General features: G+C 52.9%; 1 protein-coding gene across 3 annotated transcripts; it reads right to left on the bottom strand.

Moving 5' to 3' along the window:
• Positions 1 to 21429: 21429 nt before the first annotated feature.
• C1QL2 (complement C1q like 2) lies at positions 21430 to 22934 on the bottom strand. Of its 3 annotated transcripts, none has more exons than XM_045867504.1 (3): positions 22553 to 22934; positions 22251 to 22504; positions 21430 to 21609 (listed from the first exon to the last, which is right to left on the bottom strand). In XM_045867504.1, exons 1-3 carry the CDS (start codon positions 22932 to 22934, stop codon positions 21430 to 21432), a joined length of 816 nt encoding a protein of 271 aa, XP_045723460.1. The 3 variants fall into 3 exon arrangements, with proteins under 3 accessions (XP_045723460.1, XP_045723459.1, XP_045723457.1); XM_045867503.1 differs by having other exon boundaries at positions 22251 to 22536; positions 22579 to 22934; XM_045867501.1 differs by having other exon boundaries at positions 22251 to 22934.
• Positions 22935 to 24333: the final 1399 nt, after the last annotated feature.

Genomic DNA, 24333 nt, shown 5'->3' with positions numbered 1-24333 from the left:
GACTTAGAGGTAAAACCATTCCTCCTCCCTTTCTGTTCCTGCCAAGTGTCGGCATTGGCCTTGGTCCTCTGCACAGTGGCACAAAGGTCCCACGTGTGACCCCCGGTTTCTCTCAACCATCCCACTTCCTGTTCAGATCCTGGAAGCTCCAGCCTGTAGGGTGCACTCATTCATTCACTCCCTCCTGCGAGATGCCAAGCCCCGAGGAAGCAGTGGTGAACAGGACAGGCATGACCTCTGCCATTGAGGAGCTCCTGGCTCTGCCCTGTGACCATACGGTCCAGGACCTCAGAAAGAATCCCAGGACCATGGCGGCCAGAGCCAGGTGGGCCCTTCCAGCTGACCTGGTTCAACTGTCATTTTACAGAGGCTATGGGGGCAAGGCTGCCCCCCATCCCCACCCCCTAGTTCCATGGCTAGGGACCCCCACCCAAGACTTGGACCAGAACCCTCTAATCCCTCCCCCTTCCACCCCACAGAGTTAATGACAGCACCAGGCCCCCTGATAACTAGCCTTGGGCCTTTCCCTTTATCTCAGGGGGACCCCCCCATCCCTATCCCCACCCCAACCCAAAGCAGTTTCGCTGTGGCCCTGGTGAAAACTGTCAACATCTCCCACGCATCCAGGTTTAAGTTTCTCTAAGTCCCTGTGCTGGGAACCCGAACTGGCTGACTCAAGGGTGGCAGATACAGCCCTGGAGGGATTTCCTAACAGGAGTACCCAGGACCTGCCTCCTTGGTCTACTGTCAGCTCCATCAGACCCTGGGACTCCAGCCTCTCTGTGGAGTAGGAGAAAGAAAGACACGCATTTGAACTCCCACTCTGCCCTTATTAGCTTTATGCACTGTAGAATGAGGTAACAGTTACCTTACCAGGTTGTGTTGGGCATTAAATAACATAATTCACGTAAAGCACTCAGCACCAGGCCTGGTACATGCCAAGTGCTCAGATCATGTGGGTTCTTTTCTCTGCCCACCCCGTGCATAGCCCACAGGCCTCGCATACAGCAGATACTCCGTGCTGGTGACTGAGTGGCCCAGCCCAGCTAGGACAGGACTGCATAAGCCAAGCTGGCTGGTGGAGGAGCACTCAACAGGCTTCTGACAGATGCTTCCCAAGCCCTCCTTGGCCTGCTCCCTGGGGCACTTCCTGCCCACCGGAGGCCCTGGGGCAGACAGGAGAGCATCACCTCCTCCCTGGGCCTCTGGCAGCCTGGTGGTACCTGCATTCTCCTCTCCCATGCCCCATCAGTTTTCTGGGCTCAGCTCTGTCCCTGACCGTGCTCCCTCAGCTTTACACATCATTAGGAGACCACAGGACCTTTGCTCTTCTCCAGGGCAGGCCTGCCCCACATCCTGGACCCTCATCCCTCCCCAGTGCTTCTGTAACCTCTTAACTCCATCCTTTCCCTGCCTCCCAAAGGGCCAACCTCCCTCTAGCCCTGTGGCCGGAAGTAGGGTGAATATTATTTCTAAATCTAAAAGCCATCTCAAGGAAGTACAGTTCAGAAGCAGCAGAGCCCGGGATCACCAGCTCTTGATTTCAGCTCCAGTCATGATCTCAGAGTCATGGGATCGAGTCCCATGCTAGGCTCCATGCTCGGCATGGAATCTGCTTGTCTCTCTCCCTCTGCTCTTCCCACCCACTCTCTACAATAAATGAATGAAATCTTTGAAGAAGCAGCAGAGCCCATGAATGCCCGTGACAGTGACCAGGGAAAGCCAGTGTGGTTGGAGACAGTGAGGTCTGAGCTGGTGTCCAGATGGGCCCCAAGGATGTGCCTTCACGAGGTAGGTGATGGGGGGGCGCCAAGGGAGGACAGACAGGGGAAGTGTCAGGGGCCTCTCTGTGCGGTGAGCCACACATGTGAAGGGGGAGAAACCAGAGGAAAAGGAACACGGGAGCCACTGTAGACATCTGAGTGAGAGAAGACTGGAGGCCTGGCAGACGGCGATGTCTGTGGGGATGGAGAGAGATAGGTGTGAGGAAGTCTGCAAGAAGGACCACAGACCTGAGGACACGGGAGGTGAAGGTGGTCAGTAGCAGTGGCCCAGCTACTGATCCCCAGCTGAAGCAGAGGCGGGGGGGCGGGACGGGGCCGGAGAAGTGGAGGCCCCAGAGGTGGGGCAGGAGCTGGTTTGCAGGGAGGAAGAAGTAGGTAGTGCTGGGTTCCCATACTTCTCCCAAAGCAACATATTTCCATAGTGTCCAAATTTTTTCCTGGGAACATGTAGACTTTTATGAGCCAGAAAAAATAACAAAAGCCATTTTCTAGTAAAGAAAAAGAAAAGGAACATCCTTGACCCTTATTTGCTTATATATATTATCTACAGAATGTCTAAAACTTACCAAAAATAAAAAGTTCCTACGGGCTTAGGGAAGAAAAAGGCAAGATGAAAATGTGTTCTATCTAATTTGTAAGCACCTATAGGAATGGAAAGCAGAACTGGGGAAGCTCTCTCTTCCCCATGGTGGGTCCCCCAGTAGGGTCAGCAGACCTCGGGTGTCCACACCTGCTCTGCTGCCCTGGATGGAAGCCACCGAGCTGTGCTCACAGAGCATGAGTCATGAGTCCCACCAAAGTGGCCAGAGACACGGGTGGAGTCATGGCTTCATGCTGCTCCAACATCGGGGCTACCCATCCTGGAGAGCGGGAGCCATGGACCATGTCCTGGGGCCACACCAGGGCTGTGAAAGCAGGGGTGGAACCCAGCCCTGGAGCTAGCAGAGAAGGCTTCCTGGAAGAGAGGACTCCCAGGCTGGCTTGAGGGTCAAGTAGAAGGTGACTGAATGAAGCGGGGGTTCCAGGCCACAGTGACTAGATGGGGACAAGGGGGCTGAGGAGCGAGAAGGTGTGGCATGAGATTCGGGCAAATGTAAATATCAGTGATTTGACTTGACTGCCATGTGGGGTGTGTGGAGACCGGGAGCCAACGGGGGCAAGGGAAGGACCTGTCTTTGGGCTAAAGACCTCAGGCTACCCAGGTCACGGGAAGCCTTTGGAGAAGTTTACAGGACAGTGAGGGGGTAGGAATACTGTGAATGGTTTCGTATTTCCAAGAGGTCATGGGCCATGGTCCTGAGCAGTTTTCTCATTCTTCGTGCCATGACCTACCAGATGGTCAAGATAGGTTGGGTGCAAGGGGCGCTTGGGTGGCTCAGTCGGTTAAGCGTCCGACTCCAGATTTCAGTTCAGGTCATGATCTCGGGGTCGTGAGATCGAGCCCCATGTCAGGCTCTGTGCTGAGTGTGGAGCCTGCTTAAGATTCTCTCTCTCCCTCTGCCCCTCCCCCTGCTCACACACATTCTCTATCTCTCAAAAAAACAACAACAAAAAAAAGATGAATAGGGTGTTGCGTTAGTTTCTTATTGCTGCTGTAAGAACTCACCATACAATCAGTGACTTAGAACAACAGATACTCATTCTCACCCAGTTTTGGAGGCCAGGTGTCTTACCCAAGGAGGGGGAATGGCGGTGCTTACATCAAGGTGTTGGTAGGGCTGGTTTCCTCTGGCTGCCTCAGGGAGTCTGCTGCCTGGCTCTCCCAGCTTCTGGTGGCCGCCTGCGCTCCTGGGCTTGTGGCTGCCTCCCTCCAGTCTCCGCCTCCATGATCCCCTGGCCTTCTCCTCTGCCAAGTCACGTCTCCCTCTGGCTCCCTCTTTTAAGAACACTTGTCATTACACTGGACCCACCCAGATAGTCCGGGATCATCCCCCCATCTCACAGTCCTTAACTTAATGCCATCTGCAAAGTCCCCTTTTAAAGTCACTTTCACAGGGTCGGGCTCTCCAAAGATTCGGATGTGGACAGCTCTGGTGCGTTATTCAGCCAACCATAGTGTGCCATTTATCAGGGACCGATCGAGTGCCAGGCTTCGGCGGGGGATTCAGCAGTGAACAGGAAGAACAGTCCCGGAGCTGAGGCAGGGCCCTAGCTGGGCCTTGTGTGTAGGAGTGGGGTATGTCCATGACGCACTCCTCTAGATGTTTCCTTGGGCACCTGGGTCGGTGGCGTGCTGTTCCCCTGAGTAGCTTGTGGGTGTGAGTGAGGGACTGGGAGTAGGAGGGCATAGACACTGACCAGCCAGAAGAGACTTGGAGATGGACCCAACTGTGCCAGGGGTTAACCCTCTAGTTACCAGTGTGGGGAGGCTTAGGGGTTCTGGGGCAGGTGGGGTGGCTCAGGGCGGTGGTTATCCACCAACCAGTATGAAAGTATCTACATATTTAAGTATCTAAGTAAAAATGTAACTATCTGAACTCACCAACATGGCTCTCAGCTCTGGGGGATTCAGAAGTTTGCTTCACACTTGTTGGAACCGAGGTGGTGGTTGAGCAGCTGAGTGGAGCTGGGCAGGAGGCTGGGACCAGAGGTTTCTAGCACTGGGGTGGGGGGTGGTGTGCACAGCAGAGAGCCTGGCATCCCACACCCGGCCCCCACCCCGTAGCCCTCCTAATACCTGGAAGAGTGCGTCATTGAAACTGGTTCTTCTCAGGCATTGATGGAGTGTGAACAATTCCATTGCCTTCCTTTCCCCCCCTTAACTTTCCCCTAAGCACTCTGTATTTTTCTTAAAAGCTCTTTTATTATAGAATAAAATGTACCTGTCATCTAACAGCATTTTGCTGGAGCCAGCTCTCAGGACTGCAAATCTGCCTGCTCCTGAACCAGCCCCTTTGTCCCTCCACTGTGGGACGAAGGGGGCTGGAAGGGGGCCTCAAGCCCCGGTGCCCAGACACTCTGGGGGGAGGGAGGCAGGAGAGGTTTCTAGTATCTTCCATTCAGCATAGAGCTGAACACTCAGTAGGTGATAAAGATGCGGGCAAAAGACAGGGATGGGAATTCCAGACTGAATTCTCTTGGAAAGGATGACAGATATATCAGGCTTCGTGAGCTAAGCAAAACCACCCATTCTGGAAGTTTCCACCCACTTTGTTGCTCCGTAAACTGAGACCAAAAGCTGTGGACATGACCAAATACTACAATGTTTACAAGGAAGGGTGATCTTCTGGACCATTTGAGGTACAACCTGGATGTCCTCTCCACATTTGTTTGTGCCTTGCATTCATTCTAAAATACATCTGGGTTTGTGTGAGTCAGCCTGCCCGCCAGAGCCCCAACTCACACATGTCCCTTGTCCCTTCCTTTACTTCCGGCTCCTGTTGATGATCTGTGAGTAGAGCTCCTGGGTACTTTGTTGAACTTGGCACAGGGTGAGGGCCTGCAAGCCTGTGTCACCAGCTTGGTGAACCAGCTCCTATGGAGAGAGCTCCTCTTGGATCCTGGGACAGGGCCCTGCATCCAGGCGACACTCCGTATATATTCACTCAACAAACATTTATCAAGCGCCTCTTCGTCATAAGACAGGAGATAAAATGCAGAAGCAAACAAAGTGACTGCCCTTCTGGAACTTACTTTCTAGTGGGGGCGACAAGCATGGACCAAGTAAAGAAGTGGCAGGTGTACGGGCAAGTGCTTTAAGAAAGCTACAGCCAGAGGGAGGATGTGTGGGGAGGTCCGGGAAGGCCTCTCTGAGGAGACGATGTCTCAGTGGACACCTGGACGAAGTAAGGGAAGGAGCTCTGATAATACCCGGGGGGAACAGTATTCTAGATAGAGGAGCAGCAGGGCAAAGGCCATGAGCAGGAGGGTGCTTGGCCAGCTACAGAGCATCAGCGAGGCCAACATGCCCCAGCGAGCCGGTGAGTGAGGATGGGAGGCCACAGGGGGGCAGCGCCAGATAGCAGTGATGACCCCATGAAGGAAGGAAGGAAGGAAGACTCAGGAGAAGGGAATCTAAATTCAGGCCGTGGGTCACCTACATGATCAGGAGCAAGTCACTTTAACCCTCTATCTCCCATCCCCCACATATAAGAAAAAAAAATCATCATTTGAGCCCAACTCATTGCAATGAGAATTAAACTCCCGAAAGAGCCAGGACTAGGGATTAAGAGGACGTGGTCCAGGGTCACAGTGCTGCCATTTTCTAGCCGAGTGACCTTGGACAGATCATTTCACCTCTCTGAGCCTCAGTCTCCTCATCAGTAAAATGGGAATCATGGTGCCTGCCCTGCCAACTCAGAGGGTTGTAGTCTGTAGTCAAACGTCTTGGCCCACGTCGGAATGGTTTGTACGCCGCACAGGTCATGCAAATAGAGGGGCTTGCCGAACACCTGTGGGTGGGGGAAACCTGACGTTCTCACCCCGAGGGCCTAGGTGGACCTTTCACTCCCCCCCTAGGCTCTTCCTGGGACAGCTCTTCCTCTTCCATCCTCACCCTCGCGTTCTCTCGCTCCTGTTTTTCTTCATCCTCTGTGTCCTGCAGAGTATACCACTTGCCCTATAGAAAATGGGTGCTCTGTCCTTAGGGGAAAAGGGAACCGTCTTGCTCTCCTCCATCCACACTGTGTCCTGAAAGATCTTTCAACATGGACATCAGACCCCACCTATCCCCTGCTTCCAAGCCTTCCCTGGTTCCCTAGGCCCTCAAATATCTAAGCTCCATCTCATGTCACACAGGCCTCTTGCTAGTCTTTGGCTATACGGAACCAGTTTTAATTTCTCTAGACAGTATATATCATTTTCTTTGCCTGGAATGTCCTCTCCTGTGCCACCAACTCTTACCCAAATGCCTGGAGAACTCCTATGCATCCTGCAAAACTAGAGATGTCTCTTTGAAGGCAAGCCTCCTGGAACCTCTGCTCTTTCCTTCACAGATGTCAGCTCTTCCTTCTGCTGTGCTCCTCTAGACCTTGTCCACGCTTCCTTCATTGTCCTTATACCACATGTCTGTCTTGTCCCTGCACTAGACGATGCATGACTCCGTGGAGACAGCATCCGGGGCATCCCTGCTGCCCCAGCACCTATGATAGGACTTGGCCCATAGTAGATGGTCATGAAACTTTTATTGAGAGGAAATGAAATGCACCTCGGGGGTGCATTTGGGGGAGATAGCCCCTCTGTCTTGAAACTCAAAGCGATTTAGAGTGATCTCCCCACATGGCACAGGTGTGCGTTGGGTGGTCTTTTCCTCCCTGCTGTATGTGGCAGTTCCAGAGTGAGGGAAGGCCAGTCATCTACATTCTGAATTTGGTGACTATTACAAATGACCGCATTAGCGAGACAGGCATTTTAGAGGCACTAGTATTGACCCAGGTAAGAAAGGCTCTAAATTTAGTGCCCCAAACACGGAGGCTGGTGAATTTGTAGCCTCACAAATGACCCACATTGAGTAGGAAGCTGAATTCGATTTGCATGTCAGAGGAGCGTTATCTGGTACCTGATGTAAGATTAATTTTATTATTAAATTATCAACACTGATTTACTGAGAAATACGGTACTGCCGGGAGCTATTTTTAACCTCTCGCCTCAGCCCCGTTCAGCAAACAAATCATCCTTTGAAGGACAGTGCATTTACAAAAGTGAATTAGGTGAATAAATATCCATCTATTCATGAAGTTTCTTTATTGAGAAATAAATAAATAACGGCCCTTGAATGCCTTCATTGTCCCCCTGGCAGGTTTCCACCAGGATGACGGGCGCTCCGCAGGGAGGACCGAAGGGGCCATCATGGGAGGTGCTGGTCTGGTGGGATAGTGGTTGGGAGAGGCACCGGCCTGGGACCTGTGAGCTCTGTGAGCCTCAGGACCTTGGCCAGGGCTGGGGGGCTGGCCATGGCCTCTCACCCCGGGCCGCGGGGCAGGAGCAGTCCCTGGCCAGCTCAGCGCCTGGAGCATCATCCCCCCGCTAGCCAGGAAGGATGCAAGCTGGGGTTCTGAGACCAGCCTGTGGTGGCTCTGCCACTTACTATATCTGGAACCTTGCGCAAGTTACTTCGCCTTTCTCTGCCTCCGTTTCCTCGTGCATAACATGGGGATGATTCCCACCTCCTTATTGGGTGGTTGAGGAGATTAAATCAAGTCCCAGGTGCACAACGCTGAGAAGAGTACCTGGGGCGTAGCAAGAGCCCAGGAAATTGCATTTATTGGTACAGTCACCATCACTGTTGGGACAGGGAGAAAAGCGGAGACAGAAGCATCCCTCAAGAGGGAGTCATATCATGTCCTAGAGGAGGCCTTGGAGTCAGATCTGGATTCCGATTTTCAGCTGTGTTCAGCTCCCCACCCAGCTGTGTCACCCTGGGTAAGCTGCTTGCCTTTTCTGTTCCTCAGATTCCAAACCCATGAAATGAGCACCATCATGCCACCTCTGCAGGGAAAAAAAAAATGACCTCAGAAATATAACGTATACAGGACTCCTGGGTGGCTCAGTTGGTTAAGTGACTGCCTTCGGCTCGGGTCATGATCCTGGAGTTCCAGGATCGAGTCCCGCATTAGGCTCCCTGCTCAGCAGGGAGTCTGCTTCTCCCTCTGACCCTCCCCCCTCTCATGTACTCTCTCTCTCTCATTCTCTCTCTCAAATAAATAAATAAAATCTTTAAAAAAAAAAGAAATTAAAAATATATATAATGTATACAACATGGTACCTGGCACTGAGGAAGTGCTCAGTAAACAATGGATGGTTAGTAACAGGAGGGTTATTCTTATTAAGATTAATGCAGTCAACCATTCCATTCCTGAATTCTCAGGGCTCCATTTTCCCTCTTCTTGCCCTCCCCTTCCAAAACCTGGTACTCATCTGAAATAAAATGAGAATCAAGAATCCACCTTGAAGGAAAAAGATAGGCTCAATGTCTTGAACCGATGACACCTTTATTTAAAATTTATTTAAAATTTTGATAGTTTGTTTACCGTGGATCGCAATGACTTTGAGATTTTAAATATTGCATTAAAAGTATTTATCTTAATTACTGAGGTTTCTCGGCGCCCTCTTACATTTGTGCCTCACCCTAGTCCTGGGACCTGCAGAGAGGCAAGAAAGAGCCTCCCTGTGGGGGACCCAGAAGCTCCATCTGGCTGCCGTGCATGAGGAGAGGTGGGCCGCAAGGTGGCAGGGCCGGATCATGCTGCTCCAGCCCACCAGCTTTGGGACTCGGGGATTACCCTGTAAATGCCAGGAGACATGGGAGGTTTACCCAACAAGGAGCTGAGTGTGATTGACTGCCATATGATCATGCTTGGACTCCCTTTGCCCCAACTCCTGGAGTGGGAATAATGGAGAATTAACTAGGAAAACCCGCTGGGCCCCCAGCCCCCAGCAGCCTCCAGCAAGCAGTCATGATCTGGTGTCAGCTCACACAGTGAAAACAATTCTTTGCTGTTTAAGGGCTGGGGCTATAATAGGGTCCCTAACATGGCAGCCCCATTATTCCAGTGATAGAAAGGAGGCAGCGGGCAGCAGGCAGGGGGACTTTGTGAGCTGCCAAAAACACACATGTTAGAGACAGCCTCTCATGTTCCTCAGTCCTGGAGCTCAGCTGTGCAAGTGCCTCCTCGTGGGCCCCAGCCTCATGTGCACCAGGCTAGGTGAGGGGCTTTGCTTATTGCCTCAAGAAGCTCCTCTCTTCAATTAGTAACTTAACAGCAGAAGTAGACTAAGACACAGCCCTAAGTTTCTCCTTCAGCAGCCAGACCTCCCAACACAGTGCTGACCACAGTGTAGGACTTGTGACATGCTCCTGCAGAAATGGGGTCGGTGCATGCAAGCCACGGTCAGCCATATCCCACTCGGCAAAGGTGGCCAGCTAAGCCAAGGGGACAGCCTGCAGCCATGGGCCAAGCAAGGGCTCACATGGCACATGATGCAACCAAACTCAAGGCAAGAGGCATGCCATGCCCCGGACTCTCACCATCTTGCAGAAGTGGCAGGAAGCACCTTGGGTTTTGCCTCAAGGGAGGAGCCAAATCCTCGGCTACTCACAAATTTGCAGGAGGCTGATCTTGCGTTACAATTCTAGCCTCACTGATGGTTAACTGCTTGTTCTTCGATGCCTGTTGCTTGGGAGTAGACCCATCAGAGGCTGTCATGCTTCCTGCTGGGCTGGCTCACTGATGGGTGAGCTGGGCAAGGGCTCTACCCCCATCTCTCTCAGTAAGGAGCCATTTAAAGGAAGTGAGGAAAGAGTGGATGGAGGCTTCTGGAAGTCTGCCACTGATTGGGAGTTCTTTTGGATAGAGATCATCTCACATACATAGGGCCTGGCACACAGGTATGCATTGAATACATGAATGATAAATGGATGGATGATGGATGATTAATGATGGGTGGATGGATGGATGGATGGATGGATGGGGTGGATAGACAGGTGAATAGATGGATGAATGAATGGATGGATGGATGGATGGATGGATGGATGGATGGATGGATGGATGGATAACCTAGTAGCTATACCCAGAAGGTTATGTGAGGGTTGGGGTAAATGAAAGTGATCTGCTCTAAAAAGCCTGGAATAGGGGGTGGGAATCTGCCTTTTTACTCCCTCCCCCTTCATGATTACCACATCCGGACCTCTCACTTTGAGCCAACAAAAGCTCTTAGAATCCAACAGAACTGACTAGGTGGCCATTTCTAGTACAACTGTTTGCCAGCTGTGTGGCTTTGGAGAGATCCCCTCTTTTATCTTACCCTATCTTCATTACCACATCTTACCTTTTACTGGTCAGTACAAGTGTAAGAGCTGGCCCACCCAGCGCCCAGGGTCATTACAGAGATAAAATGGGAAGGAGCTTTCTGTAATCTTTGCATGCTGGGTAAGAAACAATAGATGAAACAGTTGCAGTGTGCTTTGGAGAGTGTCAAGTAAAATACAAGTGTTAAGTTGCTGCTGGGTTATGCCCAGGTATCTGCAATGGTGTTTCCAGGACATCATGATTTTGAGTCCCTTAGGTACCTCCAACCCCTGCTCTGAGTTATTGCTTCTCCTAACCTCCTCCATCATGCAGTCCTTAGGCTTAGACCCCACCCCACCCTCCAGCCCACCCCAAACACAAACTCCAAACACATTTCCAAGAGAGGCAGCCACAAAGTTTACTCTGTGTGTTGGGGGCAAGGGGAATGAACCAGTGGCATACAACTCTCCCATCTTTCCAATGTGGGGTAAGAAGGGCCCAGTAAATGAGGTGTCCTGGGCCAGATACAGTACCATTGCAATTGATGCTGTTGTCCCCCTCCTTATACACAAGCACCCACATATACACACACCCCATCCCACACACAAGCATCCTGGCCACAATAAGCCTGCAACACACTATCCCCCAACACACACACATTCCATATGCACACGCACACACACGTGCAAGCGCACACACACACACACACACACAGGGATGGAAAGACTCCATGAGAACCTTCCCAGAAGCAAGCCCCACTCCCATGTCTTTGCCCATGCTGGTCCCTCCCCACCAGAATAGCACCTCAAGCTCTTGCCAGTCCCCCACCTCAATACAGCCTTCCAAGAGGCCAATATGGCCTTGTTTCTCCTCTCCTGGCCCCACCCTGGACTCAGTGACTCCCTCCTTGTTGCAGTCTCCTCCTTGCTCCAGGTTCCCTGCCCTGGGCCCTGCTCTGGTTCCTCTCCTCCCCTGAGAGTTTCTGCAGGACTGAGTCAAGTCTCAGGACATTTTGGACCCCAGGGCCCAACACACAGCTCAATGTAGATAAATCAATAAGTCTTTGGAGAATGAATACATAACCAGCAAATCTTCAGTGTGAGTCTTTTGTGCTCAAACCCATTGCAGCCTCATAAGGATGATGACTGTTATTTAGATGGCAAACCCCAACTCAGAGGTCACCACCTCCAGGAAGCCCTCCTGATCACTCCAGTCCTTCCCAGGTCCTCTCAGTTCCAGATAGAAATCCCCTGTACCTAGAGCAGCCATCTGAGCAGCCCTTCTCCCCATGGGCATGGTCTCACTACACACCTCAGCATCTCTCTGGGGCAGAGGAGGGGCTCTGTTGCTGGAGAGATCTGGGTTCCAAATCAGGCTCCATGACTTCTTAGCTGTGGGTCTGTGTTACAGGTCAGTTAAGTTTTCTAGTCTTAGTACCCTCAGCTGTGAGATGAAAAGAATAGCATCCATCCTACAGGGCCGCAGAGTTTTAAATGAGGTCAACACTAGTCCCTGGCACCTCCCAGAAGGTGTGCTATCATCATTGACAATTATTATTCCTGTCACCAGCCAGACTGAAAGAGGGTAGCACCCAGGCCCCCTGCCACAGTGTTGGGCACACAGTGGATATCGATTGGGCAGATTTTGAATGGAACAGGTGGCAAGCTGGTTTTCAAAGTCTGGAGGCCAGTGGACTTCTCCCATCGGACTTCTCCCAATGGACTCTGTGCCTTCCAGCAGGGTCTGGGTCTCTGGGGCGTGTATCCTGGAGCTGGGGAAAGAAAGAAGAAACCAGCTTCCCAAAGACTTGTAAGGTCCATATCCATCCCATGGAGGCAGTGCAAGCCTTGAAGGAGTCCAAGGCCTGGGCTGCATGCCCTCAACGTACCCTCTCGAAGGGGCTGTGATGAACCTCCCCCCACCCAGCCCTGGGAGCTTCAGCGGAGGATTAGTGGGTGTTCTTACTATGCATGGCAAGAGGCCCTGAACCACTGGGCTGTGCTCGTCAATTTGAAATCAGGCTGTGATAGAGCTGGGCCGTCAATGGGGGTTTGCATATTCATGCAGCAGAGCCTTGAGATTTAGTCATGGCTCCAGGCCCAATTATGCAGGGGCTTATTAGCCTGGGATTCAACAAGGGAGCCCCACCAGGATCTGCACAGGATCATTGCATACATAACCAACGCATAGGGACCAGGCCAGGCACCATTTACCACGTGGTTCCTCCTCTCTGGGAGGCCAAGCCATGGACAGTGGAAAAGGCACTGGTTTGAATTCTGACTTTGACATTACAACTGTTGAAAATGGCCTCTCACCTCCTCATCTGTGAAATGGATGAAATTATCTTTACCTCACAGGCTTACTGAACGGATTGCAGACATGTTTGGGAAATGCCCTTGGTGGCCCCTAAGACATTGACACACTCATAAATACTAGCTGTTGACACTGAAATCCTGCCCCTTCTCATTCCAAGCAGCCTTGGTTTGGTGCTTCCCGAAATGTGTCAGCTCAGGACAAAAGAGAACAGTCCCTAACAACACCTACCATTCCTAGGTCACAAGCACTTACTCTGTACCTCATACTCTGTTATAACATCTCGTTAATTCCTCCCAACCATCCATTTTACAGATGGGGAAAGTGAGGCTTAGCCAGTTAAATATCTGTCAAAGTGTAACAGAGCCACTTTATGGTAAAGGTGAATTTGAATCCAAGTTCAAAGACTATTCTGGGTTCCACTGAATATCAGTAGCTTAGAAAAGTGGCCAGTGGTACAGGTAGAAAGTGACTTTTTTCAAAACAAATGTTTGAATGCAGATAATAACTAACTTTTATGGAGCACTTCCCATTAACATAGTTGATATCCATTAGCTCATTCATTCCCCCATCAGCCTTATGAAATCAGTGGCATTTTATGGAAGAGGGAACAGTAGCTCAGAGAGGTTATACGCAAACCTCAGATTACCAATGGGCCAGTATGAGAGACAGGGCATTGGATTATAAATTGTAGAGCCTTTGAATCAGACAGACCTGAGCTTAAAATTTGAGGCACCGTCTTGCTGTGTGATCTTGAGCAAATCATCAGCCCTCTCCATGCCTTGGTTTCGGCCCTCTCCCAGAGTTGCTGTGAGAACTTTTGAGCTATTTCACCTTCTTCCTTGTCTAGATTAAGCAAGATTACACAGATAAAGCGCTTAGCTCAATAATAAAAAAAAAAAGTTAAAACCACTTTTTTTTTTCTTTCCATAGACTCTGTGTCCATGACCTGGTTGCTTTTAAAGGGTTGAGCTATTTTAGTGCTCACAGTTGCTGCCCACTGCTCAGTCTGGTTCCAGAGCACACGTCAGATGCCCAGTGTGGCCTGGCATCCTTCTGTCAGGGTCAGTCTCTTCGGCTGGCCTGGAGTCACCATGCATCAGAGGACAATGCCCCACCTGCCCTGCCTCCTTCTGCCACCCCAAGATGCAGGGACCAGGGGAGAGGCACCAGCACCCAGCCCTGGGCACAGGAACTGCAAAGGAGGAAGGGAAAAGAGAAGGGGGCCATTCTCCAAACCTCTTGGACCTGGGGACCTGGGTACAAAGCTGAGCAGCCAAATGGGTGCCGAGTACCTGCCTGCTTCTCACTCACAAAACCTCACTCAGAAACTACAAAAAAGCTGCGTCTACCTGGAATAAGAGATGTCATTTACTAATTCCCCCAAAGGCCCATGTGGGCAAGCAGACACACGCCATTAAAAAATCACAGCTCTGGGGCTCAGTCGGTTAAGCATCTGTCTGCCTTCGGCTCAGGTCATGATCCCAGGGTCCTGGGATTGAGCCCCACGTCAGGCTCCCTGCTCAGTGAGGAGTCTGCTTCTCCCTCTCCCTCTGCTCCCCCTGCTTGTGCTCTCTCTCTCTGACAAATAAATAAATAAATAAATAAAATCTTAAAAAAAAATTACCGCTCTGCCAATCAGCTGCCCAAGAGTCAAAATCAAAAGCGGTATTCTCTCTAAGAAATCCTCCAGCACCATCCGGGCCCCGGACTCCAACAACCTTGCCTCCACGAACCTTCTACCTCCCTCCCCTACATCACATCTCCAGCAAGGTTCCAAAGTTGGAAGCAACACAGGTGGCAGCCAAGGACCATCTTAACCGGAGACCAGGATGCCCAGAGCTGGGCATCCCCCCACCCCCCCGCCCCTGCTCACACACACACCTCCTCCAGGGCCAGCAGGGGCCAACCAGGGCTGGCTGGAGTTCATCTCTTTCCTCCATTCACCCAGTCCCAGGGGAGGGCCTCTGGATGGAGATCATAGGCCAGGAGGTAACCAGCAAGAACAGGAGGGGCAGCACTTGAATAATCTACAAACTGGGTAAAGATATCATTTATATTGCTTCAGACGTGAGGCGGGATTTTCCCACTTGAGGGTAGAACCTGTCTCGAAGTGGAAGAGCAATCCGGTTAGCAGATGCTGTTCCTCTGCAGGAGTAGGAATGCCAGAAACGGCTGACAGGTCTAGCGGAGGCTGATCTGTTTTAGCAACCTGAGTTCCTTGTCCGTGGAACAATGGCGCGCACCTTGGTCAAAAGAGACAAAGCGCACCAACTGCCCCCCGAGAGCTGCTCCAGAGTGATCATTAAGGGAAAGAGCAGGTGCAGAACAGTGTTTAGAGTTTTATATTCTTCGTGAACAAAACCACACAAATGTGCATTTGCTAAGTCGGGAAGAATACAAACCAAACTGTTAGCAGAAATTACCACTGGGGAAAGAGATTGCCTCAGGAGAGGGGGAATTTTTACTTTCTGTCTCCTTTTCTCTATACTGTTTACATTCTTTGCAAGCACGTCTTACGTAAACAGTTTTTCAAATGGTGTTTTTCATTGGGAGAAAATAGAAGAATCCAGACAGAAAAGCACCCACCGAGGCACCCCACTGGAAGTGAGGCTGCTTCCCAAGCAGCCCCAGAAGGCTAACAGACAACCTGGAGGCTCTGGGGAAGGAACTTAAATCAGCCCAGAAGCCACAGTGTGGCAGTGGTCATAAATTCATGTCAACTGGAAGGTTCTGCTCATTTCCAGAGGTGTAACCGTAGCCTTGAACATTGCAGTCAGTGTTCCTTTGCACAGTCTTTCCCATTCATCCAAACCCTACAAACCCAGAGCCCAGTGAGTGGAGGCAGATGGGGACCAGTTGGTCAAGAGCAGTATTCAGCTGGCTGGAAAAATCCCCTCGATCCCACTATAAAGTCAGACACCCCAGTAGAAGTCTTTCCAAAATCTACCCTCTCAGGATCCCCCAGGATTCCCCCATCCATCCATCCATCCATCCATCCACCCATCCATCGTGCAAAATTTTATTGAGTATCTGCTGTGTACCGAGCACCATTCTAAGAACTGGGGAGAGGGGGGAAGGCTCACTGGTGATCCACATAGATGACGCTCTACCTTTGCAAAGCCTATAGTCCATGGGGAAGACAGACAACCAAACTATAATGTGATTACAGCAGTGTGGCCAGCACCATGGTGGGGAAGGTCACGGCTCCGTGGACCTTCAGGGAAGGGGAGTAGAGAAGCCCTAGGGCACAGGGTGAGGCTGGGGGCTAGTGGACGTGACCTGCCGACTGAACCCTGAAGGAAGGATGGAAGCCAGCCCAGGGGGAACAGCATGAGTGGTGCACGAAACAGTGAGAAGGGAGAGAATGAGAAGTTCTGAAAATAAGCTGATGGCAATATCAGGGGAGAGTGGATACGTCGGGAGCCTCCCCAGAAATGTTCTGATGCAGCATCCCCCTCAGAGTGTTTGATGGGGAGGCTTGTTTGTAGCAATGCGCCCAGAGTGTGGTTTGTAAGATCTCACCTCCCTGCCCTGCCCATATTCCCCAAAGAGTTTGGGCTCTGGGGTCAAACAGAACTTAGTGACAGTCCTGGGCTTCACTTTGGGCAAATCTCAAACAAACAAACAAACAAACAAACAAAAACTTTGTGAGCCTCAGTTTCCCCATCTGTAACATGGGGCTAATAGCAATACTTACTTCACAGGGGTGTTGTGAGGAAGCAAACTGAGCCCTAGCACCAATCCCTGGCACATCATAAGGTGTTCATAAAGGAAAACTGTCGTTCTGCCTGGATTGACCATGACTTGGTGAGTATCAAAGCTCAATGATAGGCACATGAGAGCTCAATGGACTATTCTGTTTTCTTCTGAGTATTTTTGAAATTATTATGGTAAAATATATGTTTAAAAACTATGTCTCGTATTATTTCTGCGAGTACTGCTCTGATCCATGCTCCTCTGGGGAGTGTTCCTGTTCATTAAAGGGAATCAGAGTATGACAATTACAAGAGACCAGAACCTCCCTCCAAAATTCTTCACTTTCACCTGCCAAGTTCATTCTCCCCAGTATTCAGAGGGGCTTGAGAGAGAGCCTGCACCCCCTGGCCCATCCTGATCCCATGGCTTGTTTCCAATGCCAACATCAAAGCTTCAAAATCAGGTGTAGAATGGAAATACTGAAATTCAAGGTTTATTTATTTTTCATCTAAAAAAAGAGAGAGGGGCGCCTGGGTGGCTCAGTTGGTTAAGCGACTGCCTTCAGCTCAGGTCATGATCCTGGAGTCCCAGGATCGAGTCCCGCATCAGGCTCCCCGCTCAATGGGGAGTCTGCTTCTCCCTCTGACCCTCTCTCCTCTCGTGTTCTCTCTCTCATTCTCTCTCTCTCAGATAAATAAATAAAATCTTTAAAAAAATAAAATAAAATAAATTTAAAAAATTTAAAAAGAGAGAAAAATCAAGCATTCCTAATGCTAAAATATGGATTGAAGCTATGCTCGCAAAGAAGTAAAGTGTGCAGCCTTACTTGTTACACATAAAAGAACATGTTTTCTTGCCTAAGAGTCTGGAAAAATGGCAACTCGAAGGGAAACACATGGATTAACCCTTATTTCTTTTGATTCCAGTGAGAGGAGAACTTTCCCCAAACTTGGTTAGCCAGCTGGAAGAAAGTTACTGACTTGACTATGGAGATTCGTTGATGAATATGAATACAAAAAGATAGAAAAATTTTTTTAAAGTATGGATTGAGAGTAATCTATGTAAATTATTCACAAGTCAAACACAGACTGGGTGTGAGCACTCAAAAAATGTTTGTCCAATGGGACTGCATGATCAGTGAAGTCTGGAGGAACTGGTCTCCAAAATATGGCCCCTCTACCGTGTCATCAGCGCTCCATGCAGAGGGGGACCTGGATGCTTTGTCATCTGCCGAGCAGAGTCATCTGCTCACACAGATAGGAGGAAAATGTAGTGGAAGGCATAACTTCTATCCGAATTTCCAGGGCCAGGCGTGTATCTCATGCACTCAGGCAGTCCTGAAAATAATTAGTCACAGAGACGTAAACTCTGGGAATAAAGAAAGGGGCCTCTCACCAATTAGGGACAGTCATGCCCACTGCACCTGCAAGGTGTCCCCCTCCCCACCACCAAAAGGGAGAAGGGAGAGCTATTATAAGAGAAGGTGGTCAAGAGACCCTAAGGAGAAGGGGCATGGGAGGTTGCTGATGGAGACAGATAGGTCCAAATGGAGCATTTGGAGTTGGGGACCTAAGATCCTACTGGGCCATCAACGAGGACCCCAAGGCCAGGACCTTCAACCAATCCTAAGGAGTGGGAGCTTCCGTCTGGGGTCCTCTCTGCCGGCAGCCTGGGCCCAAGAAGCAGGGCTGTCTCTTCTTGCCTGACCCTTTGGAGGGTGCTGAGACTCCCTACATCAGAGGATGTAAGAAAGAGTAGGAAGTGTGTCCCACCCATTTGATCTCTTCTCAAAGGCCTATGAACTCTGGGAGGTGGACGTGCTTGGTCTGTGCAGCTGGGCAGAGGCTCGGCCTGGAGGTCAAGTCCTGGTTCAGCCTTTTAGCTTTGTGAACCTGGGCATGTCGCTGGACCTCTTAGAGCCCTAATTTCCCTGCCTCCCCAATGAACAGAACAAGAACTTTTGACTTCCTAGAGATGTCAGTATAGTAATCCCATCCTAACAACACAGAAAATGGACCCAAAAGCAATTAGGAAATTAAGACAATACTTTCTAAGTATGATTGGTAATAATTCTCTACTCAGCTAGAGACGAGAAGGGTGAGGGTCTGGGGCAAATGGTTTCTTGCATTCCACAAGAACCCCAAGACGGATAGCCCACCAAGTTGGCAGCAGGGGGAGGCCTGGTGTCCCCATCCCTCCCTGCCTCCATCTCAGGGCATCCTCCAGAGATCATGGGATCGTGGACTTCACTGAGTCCGGAGGGGCCTGCCTGGGATATGGAGAGTGTGCAGACGCAGAGGTTGTCCTGGGCGGGTGTGCTCCTGCCTCCAGCCTGCCATCTCATCAATCTATCATCCTCTTAGCAGGTGACACCTCTTAAAGCTCCTCTCGGCTGCCTGGGCATTAGAATTGCAAGAAGCCCAGTTGCGTCAGGGAATACAGATGGAGGAATCTCAGATTCAAATGTGTCTAAGTATTGTGACCAGCCAGACCGGGGCAAGGCATTTCTACTGCCCTGCCACCGAAGGGGAGTGGCGGGGGTTTTGTTAGAAGTACAAATTGCTTCTTAATGCAGAGGATAAAGCTGGGCTCGGGCACCTCCTTAGAAATTCCTCCCGCTCCCAGGGAAGCCACCACTGCATGTCAATTTTAATTTTTGAAATTTAAACCGAGGGCTTTGTGTCTAAGCTCCATCTCATCGGAGGAAGGGGAGGAATAAGTCAAAAAGGATTAGGGGCCCATGGGGGATTGCAGATCCATAGCAATTAGACTTCATTTGGGTCTCAGACATTTGGTTTTAATCGTATTTCTGGATGATACAATCGACAAGGCATCAGAAATTGATACGTATGCAACTGTAGATGGGGCCCGACTCTGCCCTCCCCAATTCCCAGGCTCAGCTGGGTTTGGGCTCCACAATCAGGGGGGTGGGCTGGGGAACTGCGCTTCCGTTTGGGTCTGGAACTGGAGAGATGGTGGTTTGTGTGTGTGTGTGTGTGTGTGTGTGTATGTTTTCCCCCCGGCTCTCTTTGAGCACTTTATCCCTGGACTCAAAGCAGATGCAATCATCGCTAATATTCAAGTGAATGACAATGAAACCTTATTCAAATAAAATAAGAGCATAAAGAGGAATAGCGACAGTGACAGGACTCAAGGCATGGGGTGTAATTGTCTCTCAGATCGGACTCACGGCTTTCAGCATCCTCCAAGAATTAAAGTCCAGCACAATGCGATTTGGGGGCAGACATCCAGCCTTGAACACTGTCACACACCGCATGGACATGGACCTACGAATGTGTGTGTTTGTGCACGTGTGTCCCTTGGATTAGTGATGACAGCCATAACATATATCTATATGAGGGGTGCATGTGCGCACGCGTATTTCCAGCTTTACCCGGGTACATGCACTCCAGGGTCGCCTCTGCGCACACACTCCCATTTCTTTTCAAACAACTAACTGGTCAAAACGAGCTCAGTAGGCACTAACAGGTTGCTAGCTGGTTATTTTGTAGGTAACTTACTGTTTATTGGAACTCAGTGATTTAAAAACGAAACAGAAAAGTAAAAAGAAAAAAATCAAAGCCATGTGGGGTGTTTTCCTAACTCGTGAATGTGGAATTATGAAGGGAAGTAAAGAGGGGACACCAAACGAGCACATTGGGGTTCAGAGCAAGTGCCCCACATCACCGTGCAAATGGAAGGCAAGACCCCAGAAAAAGGATGCCCCCCCAATAGTGTCTATCTTACCACACGGTTCTGGGTGAATTCGGGGAACTGATGGTCCACAGAATTGTCTCTGTTTACCAGCTCTTTTGAGAGATGTGGATCTAGCTGGTGTATGAATAAATGGACCTGTGCTGAGTATACTATGTGTAAGAGTGGGTGTATTTCTGCGGAGGACTTCTGCACTTCCTTTCAGGGGCAGACATCTCAGAGATCACCTGCTGCAGAGTGCCTCATTCATGCTTCCCATTTGCAGCCCAGCTAGCCTCCTCCCCCCTCCCTTCTCCAGAAACTCTTGCCCTTTGACCTCCTCCCATACGGCTATCCTCTCCAGGGTCTTCTAACTTCCCCCCACCCTCCTCTGGGCTCTTCCTGTTCGGGGCTGCAGCCCAGGGGAGCACATCCCCAAAGGGAGGGAGGCTGCCCCTCCTCCCCACATCTCTGCACCCACCCCAGGTGGCAAGGCAGAGGCAGTGGTCAGCAAGCAGGGTATATATGAGGTTACTCAGGGCCCAGTTAAGGTCTTTACGCCAAGGTGGACGTCTGAAGGCCCCCCGGTCCTGGGGCCACGCTGAGAGAGAGTCGGAGCCCATGGTCTAAAAACATAATTTAATGCATCAAGGTGGGTCTGACTCGGGAGTGCAGTGGCGAGATGAATTTTCCATTTGCTGGGATTCTGCTGCAGGTGGTTTCTGGCTGACGGACAGGGAAATTTGCACAGGTATTTTGGGTCACAAAGAAGGATGCCCCAGAGAGCTCCTGCTCACTTTGGCCTACCTCGCTGGCCAGGACTGGGAGCCCTCTGTCTCAGGGCACTCGGAGAAGGAGGGGGACTGGAAGGGCAGGCATCCCGCCAGGCCTGTCCAGTCCAATCAGGTTTGCAAAGTCTGAACTGAGCTGCCTCCGCCTCCGGGGTTTGGGTTCACGCTCACCTTGCCACTCAGGCATCCCCTTCTCCCTCCCCAGGTAGGGGACAGGGACCAGGAGGACAGCGCAGAGTGGAGCGTGGTGAGTCGCAGACACACTGAGGTCGGAGCGGGGCAGGGAGGACGGCAGGGATGTATCTTTTCCGTAGATGTCAGGAAGTGTCATGAAGCGAGAGTGGTCCTCTCCAGCCGGGGAACAGCTCTCCGCCAGGGGCACAGGGTGGCCTGAGGCCACTCCGCCCCGCGCTCCCTGTGCTCCTAATCCGGGTACAGAAGAAAGCCCGAGAATGTGCTGTATTTGTTGTTGTTGCCTCCGTGCGCCTTCCCGCCGTCCAGCTTCACGTACACCTCGTCCCCTGAATCGAGGTGCAGCACCACGCTGTTACTAGCGTAGTCGTAGTTCTGGTCGGCGTCCTGAGCGATGGCACTGGCCCGGACCTGGGGGCGAGCCGCCAGAGCAGGTGGGCCAGGGCACCCCTGCCTGCGCCTTCCCCACCCCCAGATGGCACTCCCCCCCGAAACCCCGCCGGCCTTCTGCCCGCAGCTCCAGGGACCACACTCCCACCCAGGCTCCTCTCTCTGTCTCCTCTCTCTCTCCAACGTGGCCAGCTCCTTTCCGGTCCCCTCCTCTCGGCAGCCGGCAAGTCGAGTCCCGGAAGGAAGGAGAGAGGGGGCTTCATAAACTCTGACCCAGCGGGGAACGGGGAGAACCAGGGCAGCAGGGCCGAGAAGAAAGAAGACTGGGGGGCAAAAGGGAGACGGGGGCGCAAAGGGAGAACTAAAGAAGAATGAGGTTTCCGAGGAGCCCGCGGGGCTGCTGGCGGGTACGCTAGTAGCTGGCAAGTGCGGGTGGCGGGGTCTCTGGGCGCTCGGGGCACAGCCTGCCGCGCTACACTGGGACAAACGCGACCAGGGCGCACCGGGAAGCTGGATGCTGCGGCGCGCTCCCTCCCGGGGCTCGCCCGGGCGCTGGCGAGTGGGGAGAAAGGAGTCTGGCTTCCCAGGCGGTTTGGGGCGCGAGGTGGGGAGGAGAGTCTGCGGGGATTTGCGGGGGCCGGCGGCGGTGAAGGGTGACTGACCTGCCCGTTCTTGCAGAGGTCCGCCCACATGCTGGTGCCGTCGCCGCCGCGCATGAGGATGTGGTAGGTGAAGAAGTAGATGCCGCGCACCTGGCAGCTGAACTTGCCGGTCGTGGGGTCGTAGTGATTGCCGAGATTGGTGACCACGTCGTCGAACTTGAGCACCTCGTAGCCTTCGTGGGGGCTCTTAAGACCCACGTAGAAGGCGATCTTGGGACCGCTGAAGGCGGCGCTCAGCGCGCCGGTCACTTCGCCTTCGGAGTCGCCGCCGCCCCCGGTTCCGCCACTTACCACCCCGACACCGCCTGTCGCGCCCGCCGTCAGCTGCAGGCCGGGCAGCCCCGGCCGCCCCGAGTCGCCCTTCTCCCCCGGGGGACCCCTGGGTCCAGGCGGGCCCGGCTCTCCAGGGGGCCCCCGCGGCCCCGGCTTGCCGGGTCGCCCCGGGTCGCCCTTGGGTCCCTGGATGAAGGGGGGCGGAGGGTTGGCGCTCAGGTCCTGCATGACTTCCAGGGCGGCAGTGCTGGGTCCGGGCGGCGGCGCCTTGGCGCCCGCGGGCCCCCCGCCGGGTGCGGCGCTGTACGGGTCGCAGATCATGCGGCAGGTGCCCATCATCTCGTAGTGCGCCGCGCCGGGGGGCGCCGCCTGCAGCAGCAACGGCACGGCGATGAGCAGCCCCAGCGCCATGGCCAGGAGCACGCCGACGGCCGCCAGGCAGGCCCGCCGCCGCCGCTGCCACAGCCGGGAGGCGACCGCCACCAGCTCCTCCTTGCCGCCCGCCGAGGTAATGGTGGGGCGGCGCGGGCGGCCCCGCTCCGCGCGCTCGGGGGCCGACTCCGCGGATCCCGGCCGCGCCCCCGACGTGGCGACCCCCTGCTCCGGGCGCCCGACCACTTCTAGCGAGAGGCGCCTCGGCCCAGGTGCCGGCGCCCAGCGCGCTGGGGCTGCTCGGGGAAGCCGCGGAGTCCGGCGCGCATGGCCGGGGGAGCCCAGGCTGAGGCCGGCGCCCCACGGGTCCGGGCGGCGGCGGCCGGGAGCGCCGGGTGCGGCTGCGGCGTCCCGCGCGGGCTCGGCGGCGCTGCCTCCTGCCCGGCTCGGCGGGGCTCGGCGGGGCTCGGCGCGCAGTGAGGGCGCCCCGGCTCCGCGGCGCGCTCTGCTCTGCTCTCCCGCTGCTCGCTGGCTCCCGCGCGGAGGGGGGACCCAGCTACCCTGACGTAAGGAGTCCGGGGCTGAGCGGCGGAGGCGGCGAGGCAGCGCGCGCTGCCATCACTCGGGAGACGGCGCCCTCATGTCATCAGCCTTCGGTCCTCCTATCCCGCGGCGTCCTCGGCAGAGGCGGCAAAGGCGCGGCTCCTCCTGCGGCGCCCGGGAGCCACAAGTGGGCGCAGCGGGCGCAGCCCCGGCCCCCGCGCCTCTGACACACCCACCGGCGGCCACCCTCGCGCGCCTCCCACCCACCGCACACACACGCCCGCGCGCGCACTCACGGGCGGAAGGCCACCGCCGCCCGGCCCCCAAGGTTCCCGGAATCCCGGTGCCAGCAAGGTCCTTCGGGGGCGTCACCTAATCCATGCCCCCTGCCTGCAAGCGGGACCAGACTTCAACCCAAGTCAAGAGAGCTCAGTCCCTCGAGGCCCTGGAACGAAGGACTCTCTGAAAGCCCTCCTGACTTACTTCTTCAGAACGAAATAAATCTTGCATCTGGAAGCTCTTTCGCACACCTAGCCCGAGAACGGCAAGCTGTTAAATAGGATCCAGAAGACCACCCCATCAACTCTTTGAAAACCTCAAAGCCCCCGATACAAGAGTTTATTAGCCTCGGCCCCTTTCTTCCACCGAGAAAATCATTGGCCTTTACCCTCTGTATAAAGATCATTTGAATGCAAATCCTTGACACCCAGCACTTGGTGGTAACCTTGGGACACCCAGCTCCCACTCCCCACCCACCACTACCAGGCAGATCCACAGACAGGTTCCTTTGAACATAACCGGCTCTCCCTCCTAGTGAGGTCGGTTTAGTTATATATTTTTTTAAAAAGTAGTCCAAAACCATTCGGAGCCAAAGTTTTGAATAAGCTGTGACACC

The sequence above is a fragment of the Mirounga angustirostris genome, unplaced genomic scaffold (genome assembly GCF_029215605.1).
Source record: "Mirounga angustirostris isolate CCGP_5_RB_7025 unplaced genomic scaffold, mMirAng1.0.hap1 SCAF_3, whole genome shotgun sequence".
In the NCBI taxonomy this organism is placed as follows: domain Eukaryota; kingdom Metazoa; phylum Chordata; class Mammalia; order Carnivora; family Phocidae; genus Mirounga; species Mirounga angustirostris.
The sequence above is the reverse complement of the archived record's forward strand: the minus strand, read 5'-3'. Positions and strand labels throughout refer to the sequence as shown.